Genomic DNA, 16077 nt, shown 5'->3' with positions numbered 1-16077 from the left:
TTCATTACCAGGAGCTTGGACTGGATAATCTTTATGGGTCCTTTCCAACTCAAACAGTTCTGAGCTTTCTGTGATAATACATGAAACCATTCTTATGTGCTATGTTTTGTTTCATTCAAGAATGTTCGGGAATAAGCAATCTGAGTTCCATATTAAGATATTCTTTTTCCTTTTATTTGTGAAAAAACAGATGTGTGGCCTTACCATGATACATTCCTTTTCACTTCTCACTCCACCTTGCTAGGAGCTCTTATATTTCTGGAATAATAATGTTGTTTTTTTCCAGCAGCAGCTGCTTGTAACATCTGTCAGATGATTCAAATGATTACAAATCTGAATCAGAGTTTGCCTGTCTTAACCTAAAGCATGGGGATGAATTCCTGGTCAAGGAATAGAAGATAATTACAATTCCATTTTCCATGTTTGTTAGTAATCACTGCTATAGACTCCAATAAAGATGAAATGATTTCTGAAGCAGGTATAAATGATGTGGAGGTCTAATAATACAAAAGAAAATGGGAGAGACAAAAAAGAAAGAAAAAATAAGCAGCTCATACTTTTAACTACTTAAGTATACATCTCACATTCAGCATGAGACATTGACATTTGTTAACACCGTTGTAAAACAATGCTGCATCATATGCTTCGCATTCTAGATCTTCTCCAGCACCTTCTGATGATCAGGCCCTCTTTTATGTGTGAGTATTGGTGATTCAGAAACTCATCATGATTCTGTGTTGCAACTTGTCTCTAAAATCATTCCATGCTTTTATTACATCCATAGTAATGTCAGGGATATATCCACATATCGGTGCATATTCTGTCTCTCTTTGTGTGTGCATGTGCACTTGTGCCTGCATGTGTGGGTGTATATATATACATGAAAGTGTATGTGTGTCCTTCAATTTTTATACGTATTTTTATCCTAAAACTTGAAGATTGGAGCATACTTCCTAAGACTAGAATGAAAACACCTGTATTCTAAAAGATGACTGCTAATGCAGCCACGTGTGTGGTTTGTGTACTTGTGTGTTTGTACAGGGTCCACTGCTAGAGTACAGTGTACAGATATCTGGATTAATCTCAGTGTCATATTTTCTGTGGCACTTCTTTCTCCATGTGTAAAAAGATTCAAATTAGACCTAAATTCGTAATGCCAGTAATTTGTTGTGACTATTGTTCGTACGTTGTTATTTGGTTTGTTGGTCTTTCAAGGTTTTGTGAGGTTGTTCAGTCAAGCATGTAATCAATGTTCCTCTGTTCTGCATGCATTGTTGTGTTTACACATGTTTTCATTTGTACACCATTTGGTGTTTCCATTGTCACTGCTGTCATTGCTAGTGCATATCTTGGTGTTGGGGGTGGTATCTCAAGAAGGGAAGCCAGAACGTGTTCTCCTAAAAGCTGTACAGCTATGAAAGCAAGGAAATTATTAATCTCCACATATACTTTTTCTTGAAATTGTTGAACCTCAATTTGTCTTGCAGATAGTAATGCATTTAATCATTTCCCATCTTCTATATCTTCATACCTGTTTCATAGCACTTGTGAAGCTATGAAGAAATAGAAGCTTACCTACCTAAGAGATTTTTTACAAGATGTTTGTAAGTAGTGTGTAAGGATGTTTGAGAGCATCCTTTAAGCTGCACTTTCAGAATGACCCAGGATAAGTTAGTTAGTTATTCAAGTAATTAAAATCTACAAGGTATCCTGGAAGTTGTAGCACATCTGGTTTGCTCACCCTGTTAGCTGACCCGTAATGCTGATGTTGCACCAAAATAGAAAGTAGCAACCTTTACTACCTTTTGACTTTAGGAACTTGCACAATTTTGCTTTGTGCTCCCTGTGCAAAAGGGCTGGACAAGAGATGTAAAATTTCGTACTGTGTGTAATTGATGATCACTCCCTGCTGTCTGCATTGCACTTAATCTGGACATTTGTATTTCCTTTTTAGGGACTCTCCATTCTCCTCTCTGTACTGTGAACAACAGCTTCTTACTGCATTTTAGTGTCAAAAAGATTGCCCAGATGTTCTAAATAGTACAAACACTTCTTGCAATTCTAGTTTCTTTAATGCAGCTGCCTTTCAAGGGAAAGTACATTATTTCCTACTTATTTTTGTAGAGTAAAATTCGTTGAATTTGCTTGGGTTGAAATTGATGAATGTAACTGGATTAGTGACGCATTTTCTTTCACTGAAACACAGCTTCCATATGTTTTGGCTTTTATAGTGGCAGAGGATTCTTACGGGCTTACTAAGATAGAGCTTCCACAGCAGCATTTGCCCTGTGGGAGTTTTGTGACTATAGTATTTGTACGTTGCTGTAACTTATCACATCTAGAGTTGGAGATGGCTGAGAAGTAGTTGTGATTATTTGCAGAAATCAAAGAACTTCTGAAATAGTAATTCTTATTCTTTTCCCCCTTTCCTCTTCATTTCACTGCTAGACTTCATGGAATAACTGTTCTATGTCTTGCTTCTTTCTTTCTGCTCAGGGAACTCAGATAATCAGTAATCTTCCACTGAATGCTTGTTTTCCACTGAATGTATGCTCCTCAGCATTTCAGAATGAAAACACACTTTCTGTCAAGTGCATATCGCTTGAAAAAAAAAAAAAAGCCAAGGCAGATAAATTAATTGATTAATAGAAGGAGAAAAGGAGCAAGTGATAGTACAGACAATTTAGAAATTTCATTCAGAAGAACTAGAGAGTTGTTCCTTTTAAGCGTCCGTATTGTGGATGGTAGGACATCCTTTTGTGAATGTATTCTTTTTCCATCAGACTTAGATCTTGTCATACTTTGATCTGATAGCTAAGCTGCTTGTGGGACAGCAGCTTAGTGGGACATGACAAAGCCTGGTTATAGCAGGGCTATGTCCTTTGTTTGAATAGGCCTGTTTAGATCATAGTGTCCCTTTACCCGCAGAGAAAATTTTTTCAGAGAGATTTTTCATGCCTTAATCTTCTTCTTTGTCCCTGCCTCAACAGTCTCTCTTGCCGTTTCTCTTTCTGGCATTCAAACCTGGCTGAGTTATAGCAGGGCTTCAGAAGTCTGCATGTCATTTGGCTGATAGAACACGACTGACTATTGAGCTGACTGGATGTGCATGGTGATGTGGAAGGAGTTAGGCAGAGGATTACACCCTGCAGGTTACCTGATGTATTATAGCACATTTATATGTCCAAACCCATGCAGTATTTTTAACTAAAAGTATGGAAACCTAAAACACCTAGAGAACCTCTTTTGAAAGCAAAAAACCTTCTGCAAACTAGCTTCCAGAAGCATATTCAAACAGCATATTCAAATAATGGCAATGATACTTCATTCTTCACAAATCTTTTATTATTTATCTTTGCACGAGGCATCTGTTTTGACTGAAACAGAATTATCTCTGTTACATACCTATTGCTCTTAAAACACCATTTACTTAAATGTAGTAACTCTCGATAGAATCAAGAGAGTTCAGCTGTCTAATTTGATCACATATGCTTATTTTTCACAAGGCACAAAAACTAGTAATTCTTTATTTTCAACATAGCAGTTTTGGTGATTTTGAAATCAATGCATACATTAAGTGATCTTTAGTAATTTCCTCATATCCATTCTTCACACCAAGCAAAGATTTGACTGGAAGTCCTCATACTACTTCAATCATGTCTGTTTTATTGCAGTATTACATATGTGATAGCAGAAAACTTACCGAAGTACAGAGCCTATTTGAAGCAAGAGTCAGAGGAAGATCTGACAGTATTTTCTTCCTTACAGTCTGCTTCGTGAGTTCAAAAGACCTTTTGTTTTCTCCTGTAGAAATCTCAGATCTAACTCTTTGTATACACTTTGCTTAATTCCAGATGCTAAATTTTATTTCATAATTTATATTTTATTTTATATTTAGAGCTGAAAGATAGTGATTTTCCTTCAGACTAGCCACCATTTAAATAAAAAGTTGCTCACGACAGAGTTTTGGCTTTGGCTAGCAAATTTTTTCTGACTATTAAATAGACTGTTTTACCGGTATTTGTTTCTTCCTGTAAAGAGTCTGTGTGCTGTCCAGTCCTAAATTTCTTTTAAATGCAGTGCAATTTGACTTAGGTATTGCCACAGGTACTCAGTGCTTCTGGCCTGAGAATTTGACATTGATATTCTATCCAAAATATATACTGCAGAGAACTAATTTTGCTGTTGTTTTTGTTGCTTTTAAAAATTCATTTGTTACAAGCCAAAATATTCAGTGTCTAGTTATTTTTTTAAAAAATATCCAAAAGCAATAACAGCTTTTGAATTCTGGTCTTATTATTTTGTAAAAAGTAATAATAATAATTAATGATTAATTGTTGAGTATTAACAGTAAGTAATTCAGCTTTGATTTAGTTCTAGTTTCAACATACAGGTTCTGCAGTTGTTGGCTGGTTGGTAGAACTTCATAATAGAGATAAATGCTTTGGGAATCCCTGTGTACTATATGTTTTCTAACAGGTTTCTCATAAGGAAATTCTAGGTACTGATTGGAATTCTAGTAAAAGTAGATTTTTGGAAGAAGTACAGTGCTGACAGTGTCCAGTACCTGAATTTTTGCATAGGAATACAGTAATTTTTTGGATTTTTCAAAATGAATTTCATGTTCCTGTTAAATCAGGGAAGTCCCAGAGCTTCCAGAGCGTGAAGAGGGGGAAGGAGAAGAAAGTGAACTTCAAAATGCATCTTTCAGTAACTGGAACCAGCCCAGAAAGTAAGTATAGATCTTGCACAATAGATAATCTAATCTGAAATCCAAAAATTTTGAAACCTCTGATACAGTTTAAAAGAAAGAAGAAAATAGAAGTACTGCAGTTAGTGTGTATTGTGCATCACAGATGTAATTCACTGCTGATTTTCATACTGCCATTTGGCTAAATCTCTGCAATCTAATGGTTATTTAATTGTTTTGTTAAATTTATCTTTATAGGCTTACTGTTTGCGTGCCAATATGAGGAGTTGAAGAGAAGTTTTAATTAGAAGCCAAAGTAAATGGAAGCAATAGCAGTTACAACTTTCTGAGCAACCAAATAGATAAAATAGATAACTCTCACTGAAAAAAAAAAAAAAAAATGTTTTTAAATGATCATGCCAATCTGGGGTTCTTCAGTGGTTGGCACTGTCATATTTTAGGCTTCATTTATTTTGCTCCTTTTTTTATCACAACAGGGTTGAACTTTGGAGAGAGCCTGGCAAGTCATTGGGGATCAGCATTGTTGGAGGACGAGGGATGGGGAGCCGCCTGAGCAGTGGGGAAGTGATGAGAGGGATCTTTATCAAACATATCCTGGAAGACAGCCCAGCTGGCAAAAATGGGACACTGAAAACTGGAGATCGGATTGTCGAGGTACCAACCAAGTGCCTTTCAGTTGCAGTACCCCCAGCGTCTCAAGAGTCGCTGAAATAGATGTTTGCTCCTGGTCTGACCACTCTGCAATTCATCCAGCTGGCGCTGCTTGAGCTTTACAAACACAGCAGCGCCATCTACTGATATTTATGTGCCGACAGTTTGAAGTTGTATTTACAACCTGAAGCATGAACGGCTGGCTGTGTGAGTAGGGGTACAAAGCTGGTAGTTCCACCTACATTTCATAGAACGTGTAGGAAGAAGTTTGGTAAGCTAGAAAGTTTTACGTTTGCATACTGGATAGCAACAGATGTCCAATGAACAAAATATCATTAAAATAAATGCTATAATTTATCTCCCTCTAAAGTCTTACACAGGCCTCATCCTTCTTGTGCTTTTCAGGAGTTAGGGAAGACACTGTTTTCTTCCTGATGACATGCAGAAAGATGAATTTGATACAGAGATATTGCAGGGAAGTTGAGAGTATTGTGTTTATGCGGTGTTGCAGAGAAGAGTTCATCTAGATTCATCTTCTCCTGCTTACATAGTCCCTGCTTATGCAATGATTTCTGCATTCCTGCTCAATAATTTTGAAGAGTCTTTTCTGCAATAGTTATCAGTAAATTAGACATTAACATGTTTCCAGTGTCATGCCTTTGGGAGCTACACTCCTTTTCACCCACTTATTTCTTACCCACTCATATTAAGACTAGTGATATGTGGCTGCTACTAGATCCAAACAAAAAACATTGAAATAATACAGGAACATAGGACAAGATGGAAGATTTTTTTTTAGTATGAAACAAGTTAGGAAGTGGTATTTTACTTGGTGGCCACAAAATTAATCATTATTCCTTGTAACTGACTATCTGGAGTTTTATGAATGCAGTAATTGTCTCTGAGAATGGTACTTGTAGAATGTGATGTGGGTGAGCAAAATTAGTACTTAGTGTATTCATGCAACTGTTTGTGAATGGATGGTTACATTTTTTTGAGTCGAGGCGTTTTTTAGGCTTTCCTTTCTACCAGTGCATGTACTATTTCAGACATAGAAAATTGCAGATCTGTAGTGATGCTTCTAATTACTCATGGGTTTAGAATATTTTCTCTTTCTTTTTTCTTTCTCTATGTTTTCAAGATGGTGTTAGTTAGAGGCAGGGGTAATTCTCATTGTGTAACATTTTTTGTGCAAAAATTGCCACTAACAAAAGACCTATCTGCATTAGCTTCTAGCTAATGGTCATCATGAGAATGCTTTACTGATGCTAACTTTACCATAACATATTCTTAGCTGGATGGCAAAACTGTTATACACGATACATCTGAAAACAAGAAAAGAAAGACCAAACAAACATTTTAAAGAGAAATGGCTCTTTAGCTCTGACCTAAAAATTTAGCTTCTAGTGAAATGTCTTACAGCTGAACACATTTTTACATTAGTGGTGGTGTTAATGATCATTTAAAAAATAAAATAAAATAAAAAAGGCTGAAAAGAAAAAAATATGCTATTATGCTATTCTGACATAATGCCTCATAATGAAAGTTTCCAGCGCTTAAAACTTTCAGTTTGTAAATCTTATTAGGTACTGGGAAAATAGGTTGTTGTCAGATAGAATTTATTGAAAGTGGTATTTAACAAATACTGCCACTCTGTTCATAGTACTGTATTTCTTTTATTACCTTGCCTGAGGGAAAGCGTAACAAGCCTGAACCATGATTGCTGAAATTCTTCCCTTCTCCTCCCTTTTGTTTTAAACCATGGAGAACATATATTTGATGTCATTTCACTGATCTTGGAAACCTCAAGCCCATGTGTAAGGGACATGAGGTGAAGTTGTTAGAAACCTTTCCATTAATAGCAGGGATTTGGGCTTAAGTTTTACTTAAAAGTTCTCTGATCGGAACCCAGAGCTGTTTCATGACTCTTGTAGCTTCTTGTAATGCTAAGATGAGGCCTTCCAATTACAGGTGGATGGAATTGACCTCAGAGATGCCAGCCATGAACAAGCTGTGGAAGCCATACGGAAGGCAGGCAATCCTGTAGTCTTTATGGTACAGAGCATTATAAGCAGACCAAGGGTAAGCATAAAAAATAGGAAAAGAGATATGATATGTAGTAATAGATGAATTGAATGTTCAAGATGGTGGTGTTTGGGAGTGGGATATTTAATCCTGAAAGTTCCATCTTAGCTATTTCAGGAACAGAGATTTGATTTAAATATTATTTCCGTTTAGAATGAAATCGATTTGGATTTGGAATTGCCCTCCAGCACGCCGCCCTCAAACTATTTTGAAAAGCCTCAAGAATGATAATTTGTTGGGGGGCAGAGTAGGAATCTTAACTAAAATCAACTCTTAGAGATTGACAGCATGTCAGAGGAGCGCATGCAGAAATACAACATCTGTTAAAATATTCATTGGACATTAATAAAAGGACATAGAAGTACACGGAAGGTTTCTGTCACTAAGCTGCATGGACATTGCAGACAAATGCTAATAAACTTTAATATAGTTGATTTCATCACTAGAAACTAAAATTCCTCTTTGTAGAGAGTCTGTGTAAGTTGCATGTTTATTTACTAGTTGTCTCACAACTCTTGTTCCCCAGCCAGAGTCTCTTTATAGGCTTTCATCAGCTTCTGCTCTCTGTGAGCAGAAAACTACTAACCCATTTTATCGTCAGTCATCTAAGGTAAAGTTGCATGAAAAAGATCTGTTGAATGTTGACTACTGATACTCAAGATATTAAAGTAAGGCTTTTGCATTTGCTGTGATGTGAACGAAATGGCCACCGCTGAATGTTTAGGCCATTGTTTGGGTTGGGAGCTATGCCATTACTTTATCACCACTTTTCGTGTTTAGAGAATGCTCTGTTTTTTATTGCAGTTATTTATTTTTTTCTTTGTTGGTTGTTTTCTTGAATGTTTATTAACAAACCTTTGTTTCTCTGTGAGCAGAAACATTGCAAACACTCTCTGCTGTACACAGGCTTTGCATTGTGATCTTTTGTTAAAAGCATTATATACTTACTGTCTTCATTGCTGAAACGTGCATCTGTACTTCATAATAAGATCTTAAAGGAAATTTCCTGCCTTCATTCATGCGCAGTTACCCAGATAGCTAACTGCCTGCACACAGCAACTATATTTAGTACAGTGCTGTAAGGCAGTCATTTTCAAGTGATGTTGGTAGTGAGTCATATTTGTCCCTTTTTGGTTTTTCTTATTTCATTTAGGCTGCTGTAGAAGTTAAAGAGGTCTGAAGCAGACTGTATAGTGTCTCAAATAGTGCAAGTGGATTGTGAGAAGCTAATTCAGTAATTTTGCTTGCAAGCAGTTATCTATGAAATCTGTTTCATATTTATCCTGCAGTGTGTACTTCTTAGTAAGAGTTAATCTGCCACCTTGATTATGGTCCCAGCCATTCTGTTATGTTACAGCATTATGCTTTACAGTATTCACATCTGATATCTCAGCATCCTGGGTATATTAATAAACAGAACACTAATTAAAAAAAAAAAAAATCATTTATCCTGTTATTTTTTGTCTTATTTTGAAAAGAAAAAAAAAAAGAAAAGTATTTGGTATTTTAGTATGTGTTTTACTTGCTGTAGACTGTGGAAGAAGACATGCTTTATGTGCATTATTTAAAATGTAACTGTGTAGACAAACTCAAGTGCTCCAAATTTTATCCTTGTGAGCAGTCAATACAATTAATACAACACAGTTGCATAGATTAGAATTAGAACTAGCAATTATATTTTAGGTGCTCTGTCATCATGAAAAAGATATAAAAGGCATAATTTTGAATTATTGTGGCTAATCTGTTTCCTGTTTTACTAAGACTGGTGTTTGAAAACAAAGCCTTCATGATGTTTATTTTAGCTGCATAAAATTAAAAAAGATACAGTTGATAATTCTTTGCAGTGGCTGATGTAATGTTGAAACTGTAATAGAACCATTGCACTGATAAATTGTTCTTCCCAAACTTCTCTTTACAAAAGATGACATCTAAGTGTGAGTTACACGTATAAACAGAAAATAATTTACTGTAGGGCAACTGCTTTTTTACTGTGAGGGGCTTGTCAATGAAGAGAGCTTGTTCATACAGATCTGTACCTTCTCTGTGCTGAAGACACTGTAGAACCAAGATGTGCTGTCTTATCAAATTACATTACATTTTGCTTTGCAAAGTAATATTTGAGGATAAATGCTTAGAAGAATATTTTTAGAAATGGTGAACAGATCTATGTACTTTGAGAAAATTTTGTAACTGCAACGTATATCTGGATTAAATTACCATGATGTTAAACTGTTAGTTGTTGCTGCAAGCCTTTCACATTCCCTGTAGTACATTTCTTTTTTCCAGCAACATGAAGCTTATAGCAACCAATTATTTAGACCACAAACAGATGGATGCACCTATTATAGAAATTACTTTTAAGTACACATTGGACTGTTTTCTCTTTCTGATCTTAAAGTAGAATACAATACTAGAACTGCATAGGGAGTATAAGTGATGAAGTTACATCCTTTGATTTTATTGACATAGGAAATGATTTAGTTTGTTAAATAAGTAACTACCTTACCTTGTATTGTTTAACAAGAAGACCAACTTGTTACAGTACAAGTCAGTAAATCACACATACATCTGCATAGATGCAAAGTGAGGTGTAAAGTCAGAGATGTCTAATAGTACTAAGCCTTATATTTTGCAAAGGGCGCTGTGAATACATTACCTTGATACATAAATCAAATAGCGAGAATTTGCGTGGTTTGCAAAATAAAACTTGTCCTAGATTTATACTGTGTTATTAATACAAATTGCATTTATTCTCATCTAGGAATTCGCAACTCTATGATTAAGTAACTGAGGTTGAAGTTTATCCCATATACTGAGATACCTAGGCAAAATTGTACAAATGCCACAGCAAGTAAATGTTACATTGTTTATGCTACTGAATACTACACGGATTTTGTGGGCTAGAACACATTGGAAGATCAGTATTTTCTTCTGATCTCTGCTAATCATAGCTGATCATCTTGAGCATACAAGTTGAAAATACAGAGCAAGTGCAGTTTATCTACCTTTATGTGTCTGTACAGCAGTATATTAGTAAGATCTTGCTTGGTTAGCACAAACTACAAAATAAATACATTTTGTTTAATGAGTCACAGAGGGTTCACTTAAAAATGTTTTTGTTCAGTTTCTGTTATGTTTTTCTTTTAGAACTCTTCCCTGCCTTTCCCGCAGAACTATCTTTTCTGTAGGCCAACTATCTTCAGCAGCACTAACCCATTTGCTGATTCTTCTCAGTTCATCGCTAACAAGGTTGGGTGATGATTAACTATCTGCTTTTGACTCACCAAACATGATACGTGTGCTTTTTTTGCCATTAGTATGTCTCTGAATTTAAATTCTTCTGTACTGTATTTGTATAAAATACTGTGCTGATGAAGATGGAAATTCTGTGTAGTGAATTAAAATGGCCCAGACACATACATGCATGCATATACAAGTGGAGAAAAGTTTTTGGATAAGAAAAGCCAGGTCCATTAGCTGTAATTACCAAATTTGAATTAATCAAAGCTATCAAAGGAGCAAGTTCTCAATTAGAAAATCAGTTCCTGTGATGTTTGTTTAAAAACTCTACCAGAGTGAAAATCTGTCATCAGTGTATAGTGTTTTGCTGCTATGTATTTTGCTATGGCATCTTTGCTGTCTCTTTTTTTTTCCCCCGATGAAAGCCCAAGAAATATTGGCTGCTTTGTTTAATGGTGCTGAAAATACTTTCACTTTTCTTGTTGAAAATTCTTTTAGTGTACCATGGACAAGATACCTACATCTTTGAAAATCTGAAAAAAGTTGGATTTTTTTTTTTTTTTTTTTTTTTTTTTTTTTCAGATTAGTGCTTACAGCATGTTATTCATGTTGGAGACAGAATTAACCTAACACAGTAATAAATAAAGGTTTAATTCATTTGTGCATGCATTTCTGATTTAAAACAGTAAGTGACTGGGAGTGGCACTATCCTCTTATTTTTCCACGTTGCAGTCTGTTGGCTCTCTCAAATGTAAAATGAATTTCTATGATATGTGACATATAATTGCATGTATGTTTTTGAAATCTCTATTTGTTCCAGTGGGAGTGGAATAATAAATGATGGCTTGTGTTTTCTGTATTTTCAAAAACATTTCTGAAAAAAGTGTATGTATTTAGAGAAAAAACTGTTTTTGTAGTTTATGCACTGAGATAAGAATGCTTTTTTGTCATCTCTGTCAGCTGCTTACAGGTTTGTGTTCAGTAAGAAAGCTTGCAAAAGCAAGGCCCTTAACAACTCCTGGAATAGTTTGTTTTGTTGATTTAATACATTTGCAGCAGTTAGTAATGAAATTGAGTTGTTCGTTAGTAACACTACATGTTGCCAAAGGTACTGTAACATATGGGTTGCTGTTTTCTGTTGCTATAGGAGGTATCGAATCCAATTAGGGTTACCTTCCGTTGTTCCCCAACTAACCCTTTTGCTCCCACACCATTCAAGGTTTGTCTTGTTTCTAGTGAGCAGGTGATACTGTGTGTGCTGTGCATTTGTACCTGTCCTGTGATACCTTCCAGAATCCTGCTTATTCCTCCACCTGTGCCTCCTCTGTTGAAAGTGGTACCGCTCCAACTGCCATTTTTAATATTTGCTTGGCTGTGATCAGTGACCCTGATAGCCAGATGGGTTTGTGTACCGTGTGATGCTTTGCATTTTGAATAACATAATATGAAATACTGTGCTATGGCACATAACAAGTATTTCATGAGTTAAAGCATTTTAGTTTTTCGTGTGTGTATGGCCTGATTCAGAGAGCAAAAGTCTTATGTGTGCTGAGGGGCCAGCTCCAGCTGTTAGAGACACTTGTGTAACAGGCTGAGTTTAGAAGGCAGAAGGTGGTCCCCTGTGTCTGAATTGCATAGTAACATCCTTCTTAGCCTTTTCCTTCATCTCTTCACAAAGAAAAATTTGCAATGCATCTGAAACTCCTCTCTTTTTCATCTCTGGTTTTCAGCTCTGCTGAGGTAGAAGACTGTCACCAATTTTTCTCTATGTTGGATACATGAACTTTTCGTTAGAAAAAAGCACTTTTGCTGTTAATGACTGGCGTTTTCACCATTCTGTCATTCTGATGGATAAAAAATTTCTTTGTTTTAATTTTGCTGCATCAATTGAGGCTTATGTTTTAGAGTATAATTTGCAAAAATTGTAAATATTTCTGTAATGCATTGCCTTAGAATGCCTTGGCTTTCAAGCACAGGCATGGCATTTTTAATGAAATTTAAAGCCAAACTGTTGGCATGGGTGCCTTTGTAACATTCTTAAATCTTTCTTAAATCTCAGTGTCACAAAGTTGTTAACTTTCCAGTCTTTTCAACACCTTGATTTGAAAGTGTATTAAAGTTGTCCAAGGTTTATGTTGTTATTCTGTTTCTTTGAGCTCTGATAAAGCATTTCAGTGCTTCTGGCTTCTGTAGACATTATCTGTGATGTTATTTTCAAGCTTTGTATTGGAGGACAGTGAAAACTGAAATTACAAGAATAGAGCTACGAAGCTAGTACTGAACACTTTCTTGAAAATACACTTACCAACAGCTGATGGGCGTGGATAACTTCAGAATAATTATATAACTTCACCACCCCTATGAGGATAGGCTGAAAGAGCTGGGGCTGTTCAGCCTGGAAAAGAGAATGCTCCAGGGAGACCTGATAGTGGTCTTTGAGTATCTAAGAGGCTACAAGAAAGAAGGGGACAAACTCTTTAGCAGGGTCTGTGGTGACAGCACAAGGAGAAATAAATGGTTTCCCACTAAAAGATGAGAGATTTAGATTGGATATAAGGAATAAGTTTTTTACAGTAGGGGTAGTGAAGCACTGAAACAGATTCCTCAGGGATGCAGTGGAGGCCTCATTTCTGGAGACATTCAAGGTCAAGCTGCACAGACTACTTTTTTCTGACCTATAAAGTGGCACATAAAACTTTACTGAATTGGGCTTTAATTGTCTGTTCTATTTGCTTCTGAATTCATTTTGGAGTGAGGTTATCTCTTACGTTGCCTAGTGCTTGTTTCCATCTTTGATCTCTTGCAGCTTTTCTGTGCTGTATTATACATTTAGAGTTCCAGCTACTTGGTATTTAAACTTCAAAGCCATAGTCATTGCCTTTTTGATGTTTTTGTATGCTGTCTTGCTGTACACATAAGTCTGCATTTGCTTAGCCATTACATTTTTCTTATTCTCCACAGGCTTTCAGTCAATCCGATTCAGAGCCAGAAAAGACTTCATCTTGTAACCTGCCTCTGCCTCCTCCTTCTGCATTTTCAGGAATAAGCTGTGATGTTCCACAGTCATCATCCAGCCAAGTTGTAGAAGATGTAGAGAAGGATGATGAGTTTGGTTACAGCTGGAGTAAGCTTATCTTTCGTGATAATTTTTCAAATATTTATTGCTGAAATAGTATTGTCAGAAAAGATACGAGGTATCCAGTCTGAACTACTTCATTCTCATGAGTTTTTTTGAGTCTTAAGTGTTGCTGTCAGCTTTCACTTGTGGTTGTCAGAGGCACATAGTGAAACACAAAAATGATTCTTCTAAATTACATATCAATCGTTGTTTCTCCATGGTCCAGAGTCACAGTTTCGTACTCAGGACTACTTGCGGAATTTCAGTTACTGTAGGTAACTGATGGCTGTGATATGTAATGTTATGATTCCTGTTAGCTGAAAGTATTATTGGGGTACAGATTATTGCTTTTATATGCTTAGTCTTTTTTTCTTTAAGTTTTAATGTTTTCCTAAGTTAGAAAGAAAACAAAGAACTAGAGATCACCAAAGACTTAGCTGGAATGAAAATGTGGAGTACAGTTGTGACTTTGTCATCCAGTTTACATTTTACTGTCAGATACTGTCCATTGGACAATAATCTTAACTCTGCAACTAGTTTGTGAGCCTATAATGCAAATTCAACTTTGTTTCCCATACCTTTACATTTAGAAAAGATTTCACAGCGCTATGGAAGTCTACCAGGCGAACTGCACATGATTGAGCTAGAAAAAGGAAGGACAGGTCTGGGACTTAGTCTTGCTGGTAACAAAGACCGATCCAGGATGAGTGTCTTTATAGTGGGAATTGATCCGAATGGTGCAGCTGGCAAAGACGGCAGGTTACAGATTGCAGATGAGTTGCTAGAGGTAAGTTCTTGCGATTTTTATAGAAACTAAAACATATTGACTTAAAATGCACTAAATATTAGATCATTGCTGGTGTTCTTTAATGGACCTTGGAATAGAGGACACAGCAATTTCTGCATCATAGATTGTGAATTGTAGAAAACAAAAGGCCCTTAGGCAATCCATCTGTGGAGTGCTCCGGAGTTTCTCATTATTTCCCTGTCTCACACTAGAAGTGTGAGAATACCAAAAAGCTTATGTAACATAAAAGAGAAATCAAGGGGTATCAGGGGTAACAGAAACGGATTTGTTTGTATCATGGACTCTCTTGCCATATTTGGGCTCAATTCTAGTGGCTTTTTGAAGAGAACAAATGGCTTAATATGCAGGTAACATTCTCAGTATGTTTATGAATGTGTTGTTTATGTTACTGCAATTCAACTGATTTTGCTTGTGGATATATTTTCTGCTGTGGCTCTCCTCAGGTTAGTAGTGATAGTTAACATTACCCTCACAGAACCATTTTTTTTGTAACGTCGAAACTGCTATGTTGCAGCGTCTAACACTACAGTGAGGAAATTGTTCAGTTCCGCCATTCCTTCCCAGCACCAAGTGTGAGGATGACACTGAAGGCATATAGGCTGGCAGGGGAAGACTGGGAGAGAATGCAGAGTATTTGTGATACTGTGGATCTACTCTCATGCTTGTCATTTGCAATAAGTCCAGTGTTGTGTGCTAGACGGTTCTCTTGAATCCGTTAAAGTTTTTAAAGTTTTAAAACCTTAGTATTGCAAATGCATGGTATCCTTAAAACACATTGAAATACCTCTGTCTGAGTCAGCTCTCCTATAAAGTCAGAGACCAACACAGTTAATAAAACGTTAGCAAATTATGGCCTTATTCTGCAAGTTCACACTTAAATCTCATGAATCTCAAGGACTTCGTGAGCTTTCAGTGAGTCTTTTCTGCCAAATGAAGATGGCAATTATGAGGTCAAATCTTTATAGATTATAAATGCACCAACATTCAAATTTCTTTGTAGAAGGTACATTGCTCAGAGCTGAGATTCAATAAATAGTAGTAATCTTGTTGTTGGCTTTATGTATTTATTTACTTTGGTTAGAATTTCTCATGGCCTCACTGTATTGCTCCATCAGTTACAAAGTGAAACTAGATAATGTGCTAAGACAACACAGTGTAATCCAGAGAATGACACTTTTAGCATTGTGACAGTGTTAGATCAAAATTAGAATCATAGAATCACCAAGGTTGGAAAAGACCCACGGGATCATCCAGTCCAACCATCCACCCATCACCAATAGTTCTCACTAAACCATGTCCCTCAGCACAGCACCTAAAGGTTCTTCGAACACCTCCAGGGTCAGCGACTCCACCACCTGCCTGGGCAGCCCATTCCACTGCCTGACTTTTCTTTCAGAAAAGCAGTATTTCCTAACATCCAGCCTGAATCTCATCCGGTGCAACTTGAGGCCATTCCCTCCAGTC

The 16077-nt window shown here is 36.4% G+C and overlaps 1 protein-coding gene across 9 annotated transcripts in view; it reads left to right on the top strand.

The window, feature by feature from the left end:
* The window catches only part of MPDZ (multiple PDZ domain crumbs cell polarity complex component), a 103020-nt gene that overhangs the window by 62532 nt on the left and 24411 nt on the right, over positions 1-16077 (top strand). For 8 of the 9 annotated variants that reach the window (XM_042877427.1, XM_042877435.1, XM_042877433.1 and 5 more), the window contains 7 exons: positions 657-698; positions 3675-3776; positions 4640-4732; positions 5188-5365; positions 7334-7444; positions 13649-13811; positions 14396-14592. In XM_042877427.1, the coding sequence (XP_042733361.1) occupies positions 657-698; positions 3675-3776; positions 4640-4732; positions 5188-5365; positions 7334-7444; positions 13649-13811; positions 14396-14592 (886 nt within the window). The remainder of the gene's footprint in view (positions 1-656; positions 699-3674; positions 3777-4639; positions 4733-5187; positions 5366-7333; positions 7445-13648; positions 13812-14395; positions 14593-16077) is intronic. The other variant, XM_042877429.1, reaches the window with a different exon arrangement.

Source organism: Lagopus leucura, unplaced genomic scaffold, assembly GCF_019238085.1.
Source record: "Lagopus leucura isolate 7727_CA_CO unplaced genomic scaffold, USGS_WTPT01 Super-Scaffold_100018, whole genome shotgun sequence".
Lineage (NCBI taxonomy): Eukaryota > Metazoa > Chordata > Aves > Galliformes > Phasianidae > Lagopus > Lagopus leucura.
Note: the sequence above shows the minus strand (reverse complement) of the source record. Positions and strands in the feature narration are given on the sequence as shown.